General features: G+C 31.6%; 1 protein-coding gene across 1 annotated transcript; it reads right to left on the bottom strand.

Moving 5' to 3' along the window:
* Positions 1-11,687: 11,687 nt before the first annotated feature.
* On the bottom strand, positions 11,688-16,704 carry LOC100795903 (putative methylesterase 14, chloroplastic). Its single transcript, XM_003527537.5, has 5 exons — positions 16,297-16,704; positions 15,167-15,406; positions 14,932-15,075; positions 14,036-14,170; positions 11,688-12,124 (listed from the first exon to the last, which is right to left on the bottom strand). The coding sequence occupies exons 1-5, from the start codon at positions 16,540-16,542 to the stop codon at positions 11,852-11,854; spliced, it is 1,038 nt and encodes a 345-aa protein (XP_003527585.1). The 5' UTR covers positions 16,543-16,704; the 3' UTR covers positions 11,688-11,851.
* Positions 16,705-17,660: the final 956 nt, after the last annotated feature.

A 17,660-nucleotide genomic window follows, 5' to 3' on the forward strand; every position in this document is an offset into this window, starting at 1 on the left:
TAAATAGCATTTCTTCTATGGAAGGCGTTTGTTCCCCCATAGAAAGGTCCTTGAAGTCCTGCCATGCCTATCATAATGTTTTGCATTTAACAAAACAAAGAAAATGTTAGTTTATAGAGCTCCATAGTTCATAAATTTTACCAATGAAGAGCAACTTAGAAGTTAGAACTTTCATTTAAAAGCTGAAAAACACCTCAAATAAAAGTTTAGAATGTTTTGTCATCTATACTATCTAGTACAAAAAGTACCAATGATTTGATGGACAAAGTGTAGAATGTTGTGTAGGATTCCATAGATTTTTCAATAGAGAAATAATTATTGGATGGAAATTGGATAATTAGTGAAGGAGAGAAAAGAATGTTTCAACAGACATATTAAGGACATATATGATAAAGAATTAAAGATAATTAATAATTCCTTGAGTTTTTGTTTTAAAATCAAGTCTTTTCAAAATAGAATCTAGCAAAATCATAAACTTACTTAATTGCGTATAATGATATGCAATATGAAAGGTTGTTCCTTATTAATATGGAAGGTACATTATCAATGACTCAATTATTTGAAGGCTAGCTACTTATTGATATGGTCAAACTTCTGACCTACATAAATTTCTTTGTTTCTTATTGAATCATATGTCTACCTGTAAACTTATATTGTAGTGGCTTACCTTAAATGTCCAACATAGATGAAGATAAACATTTGGACACTTATGTATTCCATCAATTCATTTCTTGTTGACTTTTGTAAATCATATGAATCAAATATTGTTGAAGTTATGTTGTCAATAAGTATGTATGATGAGAAGGTTTTCAAATATGAAAGTTTTTCATTAGCAGTTGTTACTATAGGGAACCTGAATTTCTTGTTACTATAGGGAACCTGAATTTCTTGCTACTATAATTGCAGGGTCTGATGTCTTTTAGGAGTTATAGAAAGATGTAGACAAGATGTTATGAATTGTGGTTCAACTTGCTCTTGAAAATAAGAAAGCTTAGAGTAACATTTTTTGTTTGTGTGAAGTTATTCCTTTCTTGTACTAAAAAACAAGAAACAACTTAGTTTCTTTCGAATCTTGTACTAAACTTAACCATCTTATTCTTATCATGAATATAAATTTTCATCATATAATGTGCCTAAATTTAAAACAATAATAAGAGTTAGGATGTGCATTATACACTTATCAAATCATTTAGGATCATCATTTTTTTGTAGTTTCTAATAAAAGTATAAATATAAAATGAAATTCAATCAAATGTAATCACTTAAGTTATTAATGTAATCTTAACTTTGTGCATAACTAACCAGTAAATGTAGCTTTTGTTATCCCCATATGATAGAAGTTGAATTATTCTTAGATAACATGACACATGCTTTCCTCAAATAAGTTTAGTCTTTGATGCATAAGACAAATAAATTTTTGTTCACATGTGACTTTTGAATAGTAATATTAGAAAGGCTACAATTAACCACCAATGATAAAAGGATAACATGTATTTATTATAAATTTAACCACCTTATTCATATCATGAATACAAGTTTTCATCATATGGTGTGCCTAAATTTAAAACAATTGCAAGAGTTAACATGTGTATTATACACTTGCCAAATCATTTCGAATCATCATTTTTTGTAATTTTTAATGAAAGTTTAGATGTAAAGTGAAATTCAATCCATTATGACCACTTATAAGTTACTAAAGTAACATTAACTTTGGACATAAATAACTAGTAAAAGTAGCTCTTGTAATTTCCTTGGTACTCAGATTATATGACACACACTTTGATCATACAATTTTAGTCTTTCAGGCATGAGCTAAAGAAATTCATGTTCACATGTGACTTTTGAGTAATAATATTATAAATCTTAGAATTAACCACAAAGGATAAGATGTTAACAATTATTTATGATAGACTTGATCACATTATTCATAGCATAAATACAAATTTTCATATGTTATTGTATCTAAATTTAAAATAAATATAAGAGTTACTAAGTATATTATACAATTATCAAATTATTTAGGATAGTCATTTTTTGTAATTTCTAGTGAAAGTTTGGATACAAAATGAAATTCAATCAAATGTAATCACTTAAGTGACTGATATAACCATAACTTTGGACATAACAAACCAACAAAAGTTTTAATGTAAAATGAAATCCAATTGAATGTAATCATGTAAGTTACTAAAGTAACATTAACTTTCGACATAATTAACTAGTAAAAATTTGGATGTAAAACAAAATCTAAATCGAGTGTAACCACTTAAGTTATTAAAGTCACATTAACTTTTGACATAGCTAACCAGTGAAAGTTTATATGTAAAACAAAAATCCAATAGAATGTAATCACTTAAATTATTACACTAACCTTAACTTTTGGCATAATTAACCGTGAAAGTTTGAGTATAAAATGAAATTCAATCAAATGTAATCACTAAAATTATTAAAGTAACCTTAATTTTATGCATAACAAACCAATAAATGTTGTTGGTGTGATCCCCGTATGATAAAGGTTGAATTATTCTCTAATGACATGACACATGTTTATTCATATAAGTTCAGTCTTTGATGCATAAGACAAACAAATTCATGTTCACAAGTGATTTTAGAGTAATAATATTAGAAGGATTAGAGTTAACCACCAATGATAAAAAAAAAAGATAACATTTGTTTATTATAGATTTAACCACCTTATTCATAACATGAATAAAAAATTTTAACATATGATATGCTTAAATTTAAAATAATAGTAAGGGTTAACATGTGTAGTATACATTTATCAAATCATTTAGGATCATTATTTTTTGTAATTTTTAATGAAAGTTTAAATGTAAAATGAAATCTAATCCAATGTAATCACTTAAGTTAATAATGTAACCTTAATTTTGCGCATAAGTAACTAGTAAAAGTCGTTATACACTTATACCCATGTGATAGAGGTTGAATTATTCTCAGAATATATAACACATGTTTTCCTCATATAAGTTCAATCCTTCATGCATCAGACAAACAAATTCATGTCCACGTGACTTTTGAATAATTATATTAAAAGGATTGTAGTTAAACCACCAACTAGAAAGGGTTAATCATTTTTTATTATAGACTTATCCACCTTATTTATAGCATGAGTACAAATTTTCATTATAAGAGTTACCAAGTATATTATATATTTACTAAATTATTTAGGATGATTATTTTTTGTAGTTTCTAGTGAAAGTTTGACTATAGAACAAAATTCAATCGAATCTAAGAACTTGAGTTACTTTGCATATAACTAATTAGTGAAAGTTTGGATAAAAAATAAATCAAATCAAATGTAACTACTTAAGTTATTAAACTAACCTTAACATTAGGCATAAATAACTAGTAAATGTTTGGATGTAAAACAAAACAGAATCAAACATAACCACTTATGGTAATGGGGAGCAGTGGGAAGTTACTTGCGTATGTCATAAGGCGTGCTATGGAGGAATGATGATAACAAGAGGATGGCGTAAATTTGTAAGGGACAACGATCTATCAGAAGGAAATCCTTATGTATTAGAGTTGATCAAGATTCAAGACCAACTCGCTTGTGCTTAAACTTACTGTGATGGGTGCACATGAATATGACAATGATCACGTCCGCACTGAACAAACACTTGATGCATGTTTTCTTTTGAATTGGATCCACATCCATCACAACTCAGAAGCTACGACAATCTGCGCGTTATTTTGGTTATTGGATGAGAGGGCACTGATCTGTGCAAGTGAAGTCGTTCTAAATATTTATCTTCTATTTTACTAGTAATAGCAGCTGTTAATCTATCGGTGAGAAATTATGATCATATATCAAGCTTGGTGCCGGTCAAAAAAATATGATGTTTTGTTTTCACCGTTCAAAGTGATGTTTAAACATTTAAAGAAAAAGGAAGAAAAGTGCAATAATGTAAATAAAAACAATAAATTGAATTAAAAGACGATTAGCAAGAGTGCAAATGAACTGTATTGAAAAGTGGGTGAGAACATATATGTTACTCGTAGAAACAATAGCCATGATATGATGGGTTGATGTTGGTGGTGTTACAGAGTTAATGCAAATGTTTCAACCAAAGCATGAATCCCTATTTATATACTTTTCGTCATAATTGTTGAATGATTAAGATTTACACTCGTGTAAAACTGCTTAGGATCAACCACTTAAGTTGTCTTAAAAATTTTTTTTTCTTCAAGTGTCTCAACACGGCCATTTTTCTTCCACTTAAACTCAGACATGAACATTTATCTTTGTTTTTGGAAAAAATTTCAAGTGAATCTTGATCCTACCAAACATATGAATTTCATCAAAAGATTTTTTTTCTTTTCCATTGTCTCAAGGAAGCTTGTCAGCTTTCACTTATTCGTTATTATATGGAAAAGTCTTAAATCTTCGTCACTTAAAAAAAATTCAATTGACACCAGCGCAATAAAGTAACTTAACTTTATTTTTTTATAAGAAGTTTCCTGCAGGATTATAGAGTTTTAGAAGATTTTTCAAGAACAAATAGGAGGCATAGTGTAGATCATGAACTCCTTCACCTTGTGCAAATGGGTTAGACATCTTTTTTTTATTGTTGTCTAGACCATCACTATTCAAACACTACCATTAGACTAATATTAGACACCTTTTAATGTAACTACATTCTTATGGACTTGATTAATTAAGATCACTTAGGTTAGAACATTTTTTTTAAGATAATTTATGAGTTGATTGTTTAAAAGTATATTTTATGTTTGAAGGTCAATTTAGGCTAGTATATTTTGGGGCTGATCTGGGTTGGACTAACTTAACAAGCTATACATTTACTAGTTTGGCCCAACTGCGTTGTTAAATAAGTTCACCTATAAACTTATTCTTTTTTTTTGTTTGAAGATTAAGCTTATTCTTTCTTAAAATTTGAATTTTTATTGATGAAAATTAGGAGAGAGAGATAAAAAAAAAACTTTATATTTTCAGGTATTTAAATCCAAATTAACCTTTTTAACTCATTTTTGTTAGTTTTAACCCCAAAAATTCAAAATCAAGCTCAAATAGAAAAAAGTGGCTAAACTGTATTAAAAAGAATAAGAAAATAGATAAATCATAGGATTATCAATTCTTTCAACAATTAAGGTCGTTAAAATCACAATTAACAAGTCCTTTGAAATATCTGCATGTGCTTCACTATCAGTAGGCCCTCTAGCTACACTGCATCAATTCCTAAAATCCAATTGGAAAAGTCTCTTAATTGATTATCACCTTGATTCATGTTACCTCATTGTATCCTCTTGTTTTTTCGTTAACAATTATCCCAAAAGTATGATGAATTTATAGTGGCAAAAATAATATGAAATATACCCTCTCTTAGAATTATTAGAGAATCTATTAGAAATTATCTCGAAAAATATTTGTCTTCCCATAGAACACCTCATTTGAACTATTTGGAATAAAACACCCCTATGACGCCTTATCCTAAATTATCAATTTAGTCACAACTAATAACTCAGATGACTCTGATTCTTGCTTAATTTTACATAAAGATAATAGAATGTCAATATTGAGAACATTGTACCAACACTTGGTAGAAGAATGCTGCCTACAATATTTGCTAAAGGCTAAATAATAAGGACATCTCCTCTAAATGAGAATTCTCTACACAACTGTCTTAAATATCCTTTTTGCAAATATGATAAGCACAAGATGATCAAACTATTTTTTAAAAACAAAAATATTTGAAAGTGTTGCTAATAATAGTCGTTGCAACTTGCAACATAGGTAGGCCGAACGTGTTAAAAGGTTGAAAATTGTGATATCACTTGCAATTCACGCTCCCCAAGGCTGCAACAACGTAACGTCCACTCACCTGTACTGTGACTGTGAAGAGAGAGAGGCTTCTGTGGCATTCAATGCAATGCAATGCAGCCTGGGCGGAGAAGAGAATCCAAGCATTTTCTCATGATCATACTTCCCTCACCCATTCATGCCAACCAAATGGTAACAATATTTAAGTTTTTCTATTTGAGTCTGTTTGAGATACATACTTTGTGACTTTTCTTTATGTTTGGATATTCAGTTTTTTTAACAGTACTAGTTATATTATATATGTACGTACTATATCTTCTAAAATGCATGCATGCATACATATATACTCCAGCGTAAAACAGTCACTATTATTGTTATTGCACGTGACCACTTGTTTCTTGGTTCTTCTTTTCTTTTCAATACTTATGAAGAAACCAATAGGGAAAGTGTTGCAACTTAAACTATCTTCGTAGCCTATTAAGCAATTTGTGTGAGTAACTTAAATTTAAGAAAATCTCATAGACGTGTCACACTAGCTATAACTGATGAGTTCTAACTAATTTAAGAAAAGGTCACTGAGGATTCCCGAGGAACTTATAACAAGATTTGGAGATGAACTATCAAATGTTGCTACAGTTACTGTTCTGGATGGTCGTGTTGAGAAAATGAGATTGATGTAATGTCGTAAAGACGTTTTGTTCTGCAGCAAATGGCAACAGTTTGTAAAATACTATTCTGTAGGCTATGGTTCCTACCTGGTTTTCAGATATGAAGCGAATCGTGTTATGATATTTGATATTACTTCTGCTGAGATATGTTTTGATTTGCAGTATGTGGGAACTGAGTTTTGCTAACAAGTATCCGAAGCCAAATGTTTGTATGAGGGTCCAAAATTGTAATGAGCGCGCTATGGAGGAATGTTGATAACAAGAGGATGGCCTAAATTGTGTGTTGGAGTTCATCAAGACCAACCCGCTTGTGCTTAAACTTACTCTGCACTCAACACTGTAATCTGTTTTTCATAGCATTTTAGAGAAGGAAAGGAAGTGAGTAGAGCAAACAACATTCTTTTTCTCTAAGCTCTACTCTTTATTTCTTCAAGCTGTTGTTAAACCTTAATTTACCTTTTTAACTAATGTTTTGTTAGTTTGAACCCCAAAATTCAAAGATCAAGATCAAGTATATAAGTCCAAGTTAAGTAGACTAATTATATTTTAAATTATTATACAAAAATTGGACTAGTGGGCTGCAGGTCAAAGTTATGGATTGTAGAAATTCAAATTAAACTATATTTGCCAAAAATTAAATTTAATCCATATTTTTTTACTAGACTACACAAGCCAATCATTGGACTCGACTCATTTTTTCCAGCACCAATTAATACTATGATTTAATTTTTTTATAAAAATATTAGTTATAGGAATTAGTTGATTTTTTTGTGGATTAAATATAAATTTTATTAAAAACAAATTAATTTTAATTTTTATAAAAATAAATAAACAAAAAAAAAACCAAAAAGCAAAAATAAATAAATGATACAATGAAAAACCAATGTAGAAAAAAAACAAAAATTAAAATGCAAAATATATAATATTATAAAAATGAAATGAAAAAAAAAAATAATAAAAGGCATGTTGAGAAATCGGTGCATAACCAATTTCCCAACATTGAAAACAATATTTTTTTTTCCTGCAGAAATCGATATGTAAATAATAATGATTTCTATCATTTTGATAAATATTTTAGCACATATATTATTATTTGTGTAAGTTTTTTATTTTTTATTTTTGTATTTGTGGAGTCAAAAACTCATTTGTTGCATCAATAAGAAAATTAAAATACATATAAGAATATGTCAAGAAATACTGAATCCAATTTAAACCATATTGGATTGAATTGGATTAGATCCAATCAAATTTTTATTTTAAAAAGTCATTCAAATTGAATGTTTCTTTTTTTGTTTAATTTTTTTAGTTGCATTTCTATTATTAATTTCTGGACTTTTATTTTTATTTTTAGTTTCTTATTTTTTTCCACCCTCCTATTCTTACCTTTAGTTTCTTAATAAATAAGAATTTAGGAATTAAAAATAAAAATTCTAAAAAACTTAAGGACTAAAAAATTAAAGAAAAAAAAAACTGATCCAAGAATTCTGATCCGCGAATACACCAACTATTTTATTGTTTTAATTTTTATTTTAAGTTTTTCTTTTCTAAATTATGAGAAATCTTAGGAACACAATTTCTTTAATGATATTGTTTCTATTAGTTAAAAATGATTGAAACTTAAAAATCTTCTCTAAAAACATAAATATACCGTAGGATCCATGTTCAATCGATTAAAAAAGTGAGTGTGATATAGTATACTATTTTCTCATAAAGTAAAGACAATGGCTTTACGTCAATTAATATTGTTGAAGATATATTTTTGTAACTGCATAATATTTTAGTCTTTAAAATAGGACTTAGTAAATAAGTTGGTTTCCTATATTTCAAGAGTAAGTAAGTTTTAATGGATTAGCTTAGTCAATAAGTGATTCCTATCTTTAAGGAGCAAGTTAGTTTTAATATTCTGTTTTGCAAATATCTTGTTATCTAATTAGTTTATCTTTTGTTATTTATTGTATCGCTGCTGATAACAATTTGAGTTAAAATAGAATAATTCTATTTCCTCCGCATACGTATTGTCTCTCTTTTCTCCTCTGTTTTTTTTTTTTATAATTTCCTCCACAAAACCAACAATTGGTATCGAAAGTCTTATTCTTACAGGACTTCTACCATGGAAGGTGAAGCAAGTTTTTCCCACATAACTCTTCCAATCTTTGATGGAGAGAATTATGATATGTGGGAAGTGAAAATGCAATCCTACATGGAATCTTTAGATTTGTGGGATGTTGTGGAAGAGGATTATGAAATATATTCGCTGCCTGAAAATCCCACCATGGCCCAAATTAAAAATCACAAGGAAAGAAAAATGAAGACAAAGGCGAGGTCATGTTTGTTTACTAGTGTTTCACAAATGATATTCATCAGAATCATGACTCTTAAATCACCCAAAGCAATTTGGGATTATCTGAAAGAGGAATACGTTGGAGATGATAGAATATGAAGCATGCAAGTGCTGAATTTATGGAGGGAATTTGAGCTTCAAAGGATGGAAGAGTCATAGACAATCAAAGAATACTCAAACAAACTGTTGGGTATTGCCAACAAGATAAAGTTGTTGGGAAGTGATTTTGCTTATTCGAGAATTGTAGAGAAAATTTTGGTAACGATGCCGAAGAGGTATGAAGCATCTATAGCTTCATTGGAGAACACAAAGGATCTGTCGAAAATCACATTGGCAGAAGTGCTACATGCCCTGCAAGCTCAAGAGCAGCGAAGGTTGATGAGACAAGATCGTGTCGTCGAAGGTGCTTTGCCCGCTAAACATCATGAAGTTGATGAAAACAAAAAGGATTTTTTCAAGAAGAATCAACCAGCAAGCAACGAAAATAGTGCAAACAACCAAAACAAAGATAAGGATAAAAACAAAAATTATCCACCTTGTCAGCATTATGGCAAAAAAGGTCATGCACCTTTCAGATGTTGGAGGAGACCAGATGTAAAATGTAACAAGTGCAACCAGATAGGGCATGAAGCGGTGATCTGCCCCAACAAAAATCACCATGATAAAGGAGCTCAGATTGCTAATCAAGACGAGGAGGACCAACTATTTGTGGCCACATGCTTCTTGAGTAGTGAATCAAGTGAAAGTTGGTTGATTGATAGTGGTTGTACGAACCACATGACATATGATAAGACTCTATTCAAGGATTTGAAGCCAACTAATGTCTCAAAGGTTAGAATTGGGAATGGTGGCTATATTCCTGTAAAAGGAAAAGGAACTGTTGCAATTTCAACGTGTTCAGGTATCATATTAATATCAGATGTTCTTTATGTACCTAACATTGACCAAAACTTGCTAAGTGTAGGCCAGTTGATTAAAAAGGGATTTAAAGTGTCCTTTGAACATCAACATTGCTTTATCTATGACATTGTTGGCCGGGAAGTTCTAAGGGTTAAAATGAAAGGTAAAAGCTTCTCATTTGATCCAGCAGAGGAAGAGCATACAACCTATTTCACTCAAGTCACACCCACGGAACTCTGGCACAAGAGACTTGGTCATTGCCATCTTGAAAGAATGCTAAACATGAAAAAAAGGAAATATGCAAAAGAAAATTTGAAGAAGTTTCAAATGGAGGAATGCAAATCTGTTAGCACACCAATGAATCAAAAGGAGAAGTTCAACAAGGAAGAAGGTGTTGATAACATTGATGAAGGATATTACGGGAGCTTGATTGGATGTCTAATGTATCTCACTACAATAAGGTCAAACATTTTATTTTCTCAAAAGAACAAAATTGGAATTTTTGTTGACAATCAAGTAGTCATTGCTATTGCAAACAATCCTGTGTGTCATGGGAAGACTAAACATTTCAACATCAAGGTTTATTATTTGATAAAGATGCAACAAAGTGGAAAATTGAACTTAATTTACTGCAAGTCTAAAGATCAATTGGCTGACATGTTTACAAAATCACTACCTATCAACAAACTTGAACTCAAAGAATTGGAGTTTGCAGTTCCAAAAGCAAGGAGGAGTGTTGAAGATATACTTTTGTAACTGCATGATATTTTAGTTTTTAAAATAGGACTTAGTAAATAAGTTGGTTTCCTATATTTTAGGAGTAGGTCAGTTTTAATGGATTAGCTTAGTCAATAAGTGATTCATATCTTTAAGGAGCAAGTTAGTTTTAATATTCTGTTTTGCAAATATCTTGTTATCTAATTAGTTTATCTTTTGTTATTTATTGTATCACTGCTGAGAACAATTTGAATTAGAATAGAATAATTTTATTTCTTCCGTATACGTATTGTCTCTCTTTTCTCCTCTATTTCTTTTATAATTTCCTCCACAAAATCAACAAATATTCAACATTGAGTAGTTTCTAGTGAGTGGTCTCTGGTCTGGATAGATAGAATCCCTTATTCCAATTCTGATTCGGCGGAGAGGGAATCTAAGCATTTTCTGAAGATCATACTTCCCTCACCCATCCATGCCTACCAGAAGGAGATCAAGACCACCCCGCTTGTGCTAAAATTCACGCTGCACTAAACATTTGGTGTCAGCTTGGTGGTGGTTTAAAAATGTATTATGTACCATATTTGAATGTTATAGGTTATATTAATCAGTTCCATATGTTGTTTGCTTACGCCTCCTAAATGAAAACTGTAGAAATATCGGACTTGTACCGTTTTATTTATTAGGTGATGCGTCAGTGACTTTTCTTAACGAGTAAGGCTATTTTTCATCTCTTCTTTTTCAACACGTGAAGTGAGCGGACCATGAGACAAAAGGAGTGATGCAATGAACAGAAATAACTATTATTGAAAGTATTGTGTGAAAAATAAGACCAAATAAATGTTTTGTTAGTTTCAGCCACATAAATTCACAGATTAAGCTCAAATAAATAAGACCAATATAAGTAGACTAGTTATATAAAAAATATTTTTGCATTAGTTAAGGAAGGAAAGTGTATATTCCATCACAAGGAGAATCTTTGAGAAGTGACAGTGTAAAAGATACATTATGGCAGTATATATTTTTGAAACAGAGGCTAACAACTTTAACAGAAAATTTAAATAAATAAAGTATCATGTATCCGAATCAATTAAACCTCAACAATTGTTTATGTACTTTTTTCTTTAATATTGCTAACAATAAAACAGAGTTGTCAAAGCCAAAATGAAAAGTACAAAAGTTAATACATTACTATACACATGAACCGAAAAGGAAAAAGACTTCCTTAAGCCACTTACTAATTAAATAATACTTTTGTCTTAAATGCGAAGAAATCATGCTCCTTCCTCTATTATATTTCACGATTAGAAAAAGTAAAAATACTTCTCCCAATTGGGCCTCTTTGTTTGATGGTCAAGCCATATCAACTCTACAATCTTGTAATCCTATGGGATGGAAAGATAAAAACAAATCCTGTTGAGCATTAAGCTAAGGAATTTGAGCTATTTCCACCAAAATTTTGTGAAGAGATTGTGGCTTAGAAAAGAATGGACAGTGGTCACTGCCTTTGATCTTGAAAACTCCTTCAGGTGGATTTTCCCTCACAAGCTTCTCTTGGACATCTGGTGAAAGCGCACGATCATCCAATGTTTGAATGTAAAACCGGCGACCAGTTCCATATTTGTCAGCAGATAAACACATCTTCTCCATTATTGGACCAAGAGGGCTATGTCTCATGGAAACCATGGCTAAAGCAACATCCTGAAATACACCTCATTTTAAATATTATCAGGCCTAATACATACATTATCCGAAATTCGAAAGTACTAATATAACAACCAGGTGAAGTGACTACAAGATTAAATGATTTTACCTTCCTAATTCCTTCAATTAGGACTCAGTTTACATAATACAAATATATATATATATATATATATATTATCTGAATACTTTTAGATGAAGCATGGAACATGAAAAATAAGGATTGAAAATGTTTTGATATGTATGTATTAGTAATTAGTAATAAGTAATGTTTACTGAAGTTATAGGACATAGTATTAGGAAATTAGAAACATATTAACATACCAGGTGATTTCTGAAGTTATGTAGAGTATTAATCCATAAAAACAAAAAAGAATAAAAAAATAAAATAAAATAAGCATTTGGGTATCAGGAAAAGAAAAAATCCCACCTTAACATAACAATACTAGGAAATATAAAAGCAATGAATATATAAGAACAATTTCACTCATACATGAAATAGTCTCGTTAGATTAGTCACAAAGCCAATACTTTCAAGCTGGATCCGAGCTAAGCTTAGTAGAACAAGAAACTATTTAGGAACACCTATAAATCAAAGAACTCTGCTCCTTTTCTGTCAAAAAGACTAGTAGTGTTTCTTTCTCTACATATGAGTCGCATAGTAGCTGGGTAGCAACCCTCTTTGTCAACCATGCTCATACTTGGGTAAAACAGCATCCGTTGATGACTTAACATTGGAAGACATTGTAAGATTGTTAGCGAAGTCAGGTATGAGTAAGGGGAGGATAAGACATCCACCAAAACAGAAAAGAAGACAAGAACAAGGAAAGAGACGCAAACAAAGAAATATAATCAAGAATGTAACAGGGATGTTCAGTCCAACATATCAGCAATAGTTATTCCCATGAAACAACTATGACTATGAGAGCACTAGAAAGAAACCATAAACACAACACTACCCCCAAAATGAAACAAGGGACGAAGAGAGAACTTGAAAAATATGGATTTTGCTCTAACCAAATAAAACACAGATCTGCAAACACAGCACATTGCAACAAAAGTTTTGTCTCCATATTTCTTGCAGAACCCTAAAACCTAACCAACAGTCAGTAGATCAAACTCTACTATTTTGATAACAGAATAAAAGTGAGAAGCATCGAATGAAAGCAAAAATCAAAAGGGATTGAATCCCAAATTCCCAATGTTCTCCCTATCATTCAAGTCACATCTATGTGGTCATCACAATCAATATTACAATCCTGAATTAAGTATAAACTTTGGATGAGTGACTCACGTAAACACAACAAACTATAAAAAAAATGAGATGTCTCTGAAAAAGGAATAGTTCCCACCTATACATCCACCCAAAATAAGATCCAAAAATCATCTTATCTCCCAATTCAAAAGAAGCACATACCCTTGACATAAGCATCCAAGGATTATCGCGTGACTTATTTCTGTTTACTGTTTAGTGTTATCTGCTTTACAAACTTGTTTCTTAAACTTTTATGGAAACAACTTTAAAAAACAAAAAAAAAGTAGTTGAAGAAATCATTTGGAATATTTGTTCAATAAGGCATGTATTTCTTAAAGGAAAAATAATTATAAAAATTGCATTTTTCAGTTCCACTATAGGTGGTGGAACAGCGTTGTGTTTGCCCTTATTGCACGAGATTGGTCAGCAATGGGGGCTGAAGTCAGCCAGTTACTCAATTGTACTCGTTATAAATCTTCTATATAAACAAGGAGATTGCAAGTGGAGTAACAATGAAGGAGATCAAAGATATGATCATCTTTGAGGGTAGATGGGGACAAGTCGTGTACAGCTTCAAGTGGCTAATTTGAATGGACAGTAGCAGCTACAAAATTTAGGAGGAAAAAAAGTTAGAAATAGACTTAAATCCTGCATACCTTTGCTGGGGATTGGTTAAAATATAACCCTTTCATCTGCTCTTTCTCAAACATAAATCCTGTTGGGGGCTTTTCTTTACCATTCCCATGGATCAAAAACTTAGATTCTTGCATAAAACGTTCAGCAGATCCTAGCTGCAATGTAGATAATTTGTGAGAACTTCCAAGAAAAATGCAAAACAAGATGAAATTAAAATAATAGTAATAATAAATTTAAAAAAACATGTTCATTCAGCAATGAAAATACAACATAAAGATCCTTTACTTTGGCTGATATTACTTTTAGTGTCTATGCAGTAAGAAAACAACAGATCTAATTACGAACACATTTGAATGTGCTTTTAGCTTTGTCAGAACAGTCTGTTACATTTTTTGCTTGTTCAAGAGCTTATGTATTTAGCTTTTCCAAGTTTTTGCTATTCTAGCAAAAAAAAGTATTATTTTGCCAACAAAAATTATGTAAGAAGGCAGAAAAGTCAAGAAATGAAGTAGGCTGAGTGGCACATTATAGCAATAAAAGATTCACTGGAAAGTTGGTCAAGACTTCAAATTATGCCCATGGAATCAGAGTTATTAAAATTAAAACAGTCAAGTGATAGTAAATTTGTGATAACAGATTAAAATATTGCACTAAAAGCAATATATCCAAAAATTAAATCAGGACAGAACGGCATGGTATTACATTTTTTTTCTCTAGAAATAGTATATTTGAGGTTGCACAACCATCGTGAAAGGATGAAGAGCAATATATGTTCCTCATAATAACATAATTGCTAAAAATTGGTTACAAACTTGGAAAACATTTGTTATTAATTTAAGTTTGATTATATTCACCGCATATGAACTCTAAAAAATTCAACTGATCACAAAATTAAATGAAGAAACTAACTAGATACCTCTTCAGAAAAAACATCAAAAGGTTTTTGGCCATCAGAAACCATCGTAGCACAAAGGAAAATTGCTTTTGAGATCTTCTGTGGATAATGTTCCAATGCGTAAGAAATACATGCACCACCAATGCTATGACCAACAAGAATAACCTGCAAAATTTCCATCTTCATGAAATATAACAGCATGGTGGACAATAACATGCTTCAAGTAGAACATATATTCAATATCAAACATCCAAACCTGTTCATCCTCAGGAAGGTTTTGCAGATAAACAGTTAAAGGTTTTGAATAATCTGCCAATGTAGTAACGCTGTTAGTGTCCGTGAGATCAATTCCAGAGCCTGTAAGATCTAAGGCAACAGGAAGCAGCCCTGCTTCTTCTAGAAGGGCAACAGTCTTGTACCAACACCATGCTCCAAAACCTTCTCCATGGATTAGTACAAACTTCTTTATTTTAATGTTCTCCAGATTTACTGGAACCTGCACAGGACATACAGGCAAGTCAGGAAAATATTTCAAAAAAAATACAGGGGGCATAAGAACTAGAAGATATAAGGTTGGCCCAATGGTTGGAGAGAAAAAGGAGGGGAGAGAAGTCGCTCCAATCCCCCAACTAACACATTTCCTTTCCATTTTAGGTCCTAGCAAACATTTGCATACAACGAGTATATATTAATTTTAAGTCTACGCATAAATTCAAACAGCATTCCAAAGATCCCTTAAAATAAGGAGTTCATTTACAATAAATAATTAGCAAAATCCAAATGTACAAGTACTAACATAATTAAGCACCAGCAGCTCAGATTGGGATTTCAACAAAAGTCTCAAAACAATCTGGCTCCAAACATGAAACAGACCCAATTTTCCCTTTAGACAATTGTGGTAGACTCTCCTGAAAAAGGTGGAGAAAAGAATCTTCCCATGACGCTTAAGAATAACTGAGGTCAAAATGCATAAGCATATAGTGGAGTCAAGGAAGTGGGGTATGTTAACTAGTAGAACAAGATACATGCGACTAATCAAAAAATAAATCGCATCTGCTTTTCAAAGCACAGTGATTTGGCCCTGTACTTTTCTAGATGCACCTTTTGAGGCATAAAAAAGAACAAGCTTCCCTTTTTCCCCCACAATAGAAAAAAAGAATAAGAAAAAAGTAGCCCTTGATTTCTTTTTGTATGTGCACTTTGCTGCCATGGCTTGTTATGCTGACTCAATTGAAAAAACAGTAGTTTTCACTTCCACCCAACTACCCATATATAGATAAAGATCTTAATCATGATAGCCCACTAATGAAATGATTCAAAAATCCAAACTTTTCAATCAAAAAGCCACAAATCATGGCAAACATATAATATAATAACAAAAGAGACCTGCTTGTTGGCTGAAAAAGATTCAGAGACGGCGTGCCTTCTGGAGGAGCCAACTCTCCGAGACATGGAGCCTTCAAACCTCTGAGACAATTGATGCTGTTGAAGCGCCATAGAAAGTGCCTGAAGATGCAGCTCTTCCTCACTCACTGTCACAAGCTTCCTCTGTGATCTACCCATTCTCTTGCTACCTCTCGATCCAACATCTTTGGACTCCTTCTTCGTCATGCAAATAAAACGATTACCCATCTTGTCAAATTGAGCAAAGCCTCCTCGGAGGGTTGGAGGAGTTGTTAAGTTGTTGTTGGGTATGAATGAAACAACAGCTCAAAGTCTTCTTGAAGCCCCAACTGATTTTAGAGATTATTAAATGCGTTACATTTCATAATTCAATTTCAACCTAACCAACGATAATAGGCCTTTTTTAATTACTCCTACTTATTATTGCAGAGTTTTTTAATTAATTTTATTACGGTGCAGCCTAGCCAGTAGTCAAGACGAGACAGATTGAGCTGAAAATAAGCACATGATCTGTAGACGGTTTTCAACGTGCAGTAAAGTGCAACAGATGTCATCTTTTCTTTCTTTTCTCCCGTTATATTTAAATTTAAAATTGCTTTAATAAGGTCAAACGTTACGTCTTCTTCTGTGCGCTTGTAAAAGTTTAAGGAAACTTCTTGGGAGACCATGTACCTTTCGTGACGTTAAACTGTTACTTAGGATTGAATTGAGAAAGACTGAAAGACAGTGACAAAAAAAATGGTGGATTAGTTGAAATAGAAATGAGAAAGCATAATCTACGCGCGTTCCACCAAAATTTGTTTTTCTTCGTCTCAACACAGTAGTGAAATGTAATGCAAATTGGCACAATTGATAGTAGAGAGTGTAACATTAATATTAATGTTAGAATAAATAGTCACTTTGACACGTCAAAATGTAATTCAGTGTCATTCAGGTTCCTGAAAATATATATAAAAAAAAAACTTTGAAAGCATCCCTAAACGTGTGTAAAATGATTCCTATTTTACTCCTCCATTAATTGAGATACGTTAAACATAATGTGCGTACTTCTGTGGCACGTTATTTCTATAGCACATTACTTAGTACACATACGATGCAACGTTGGGGATATCCAACTTTTTTACAGACCCAAAATAGACACGTGACAATCCTTAATCACATTTCCTTTACTGCGCCAATGACTAAATTGGAGAACCAGAACGTCTTCTATACTCAGGCTTCAAGAAGCCTTGTGCAATCCATGTTCAAACAAGAAAGTCGGACATTAGAGCATCTCCAAGGATTGAAGTCGGACATTAGGACATTAGGCTTCAAGCTTATTTCTAACAAAATTGAAGCTCTTTTTT

The sequence above is a fragment of the Glycine max genome, chromosome 6, assembly GCF_000004515.6.
Source record: "Glycine max cultivar Williams 82 chromosome 6, Glycine_max_v4.0, whole genome shotgun sequence".
Taxonomy (NCBI): Eukaryota; Viridiplantae; Streptophyta; class Magnoliopsida; order Fabales; family Fabaceae; genus Glycine; species Glycine max.

What these genes read in the sequence shown, in the direction of transcription:
- LOC100795903 (XM_003527537.5), bottom strand. Translation starts at nt 16,542, where the DNA reads ATGGGTAATCGTTTTATTTGCATGACGAAGAAGGAGTCCAAAGATGTT. An exon ending in CTTTTTCAGCCAACAAGCAG is followed by an intron (nt 15,407 to 16,296) that starts GTCTCTTTTGTT and finishes TGTCCTGTGCAG; the next exon opens with GTTCCAGTAAATCTGGAGAA. An exon ending in TTGATGTTTTTTCTGAAGAG is followed by an intron (nt 14,171 to 14,931) that starts GTATCTAGTTAG and finishes TCTACATTGCAG; the next exon opens with CTAGGATCTGCTGAACGTTT.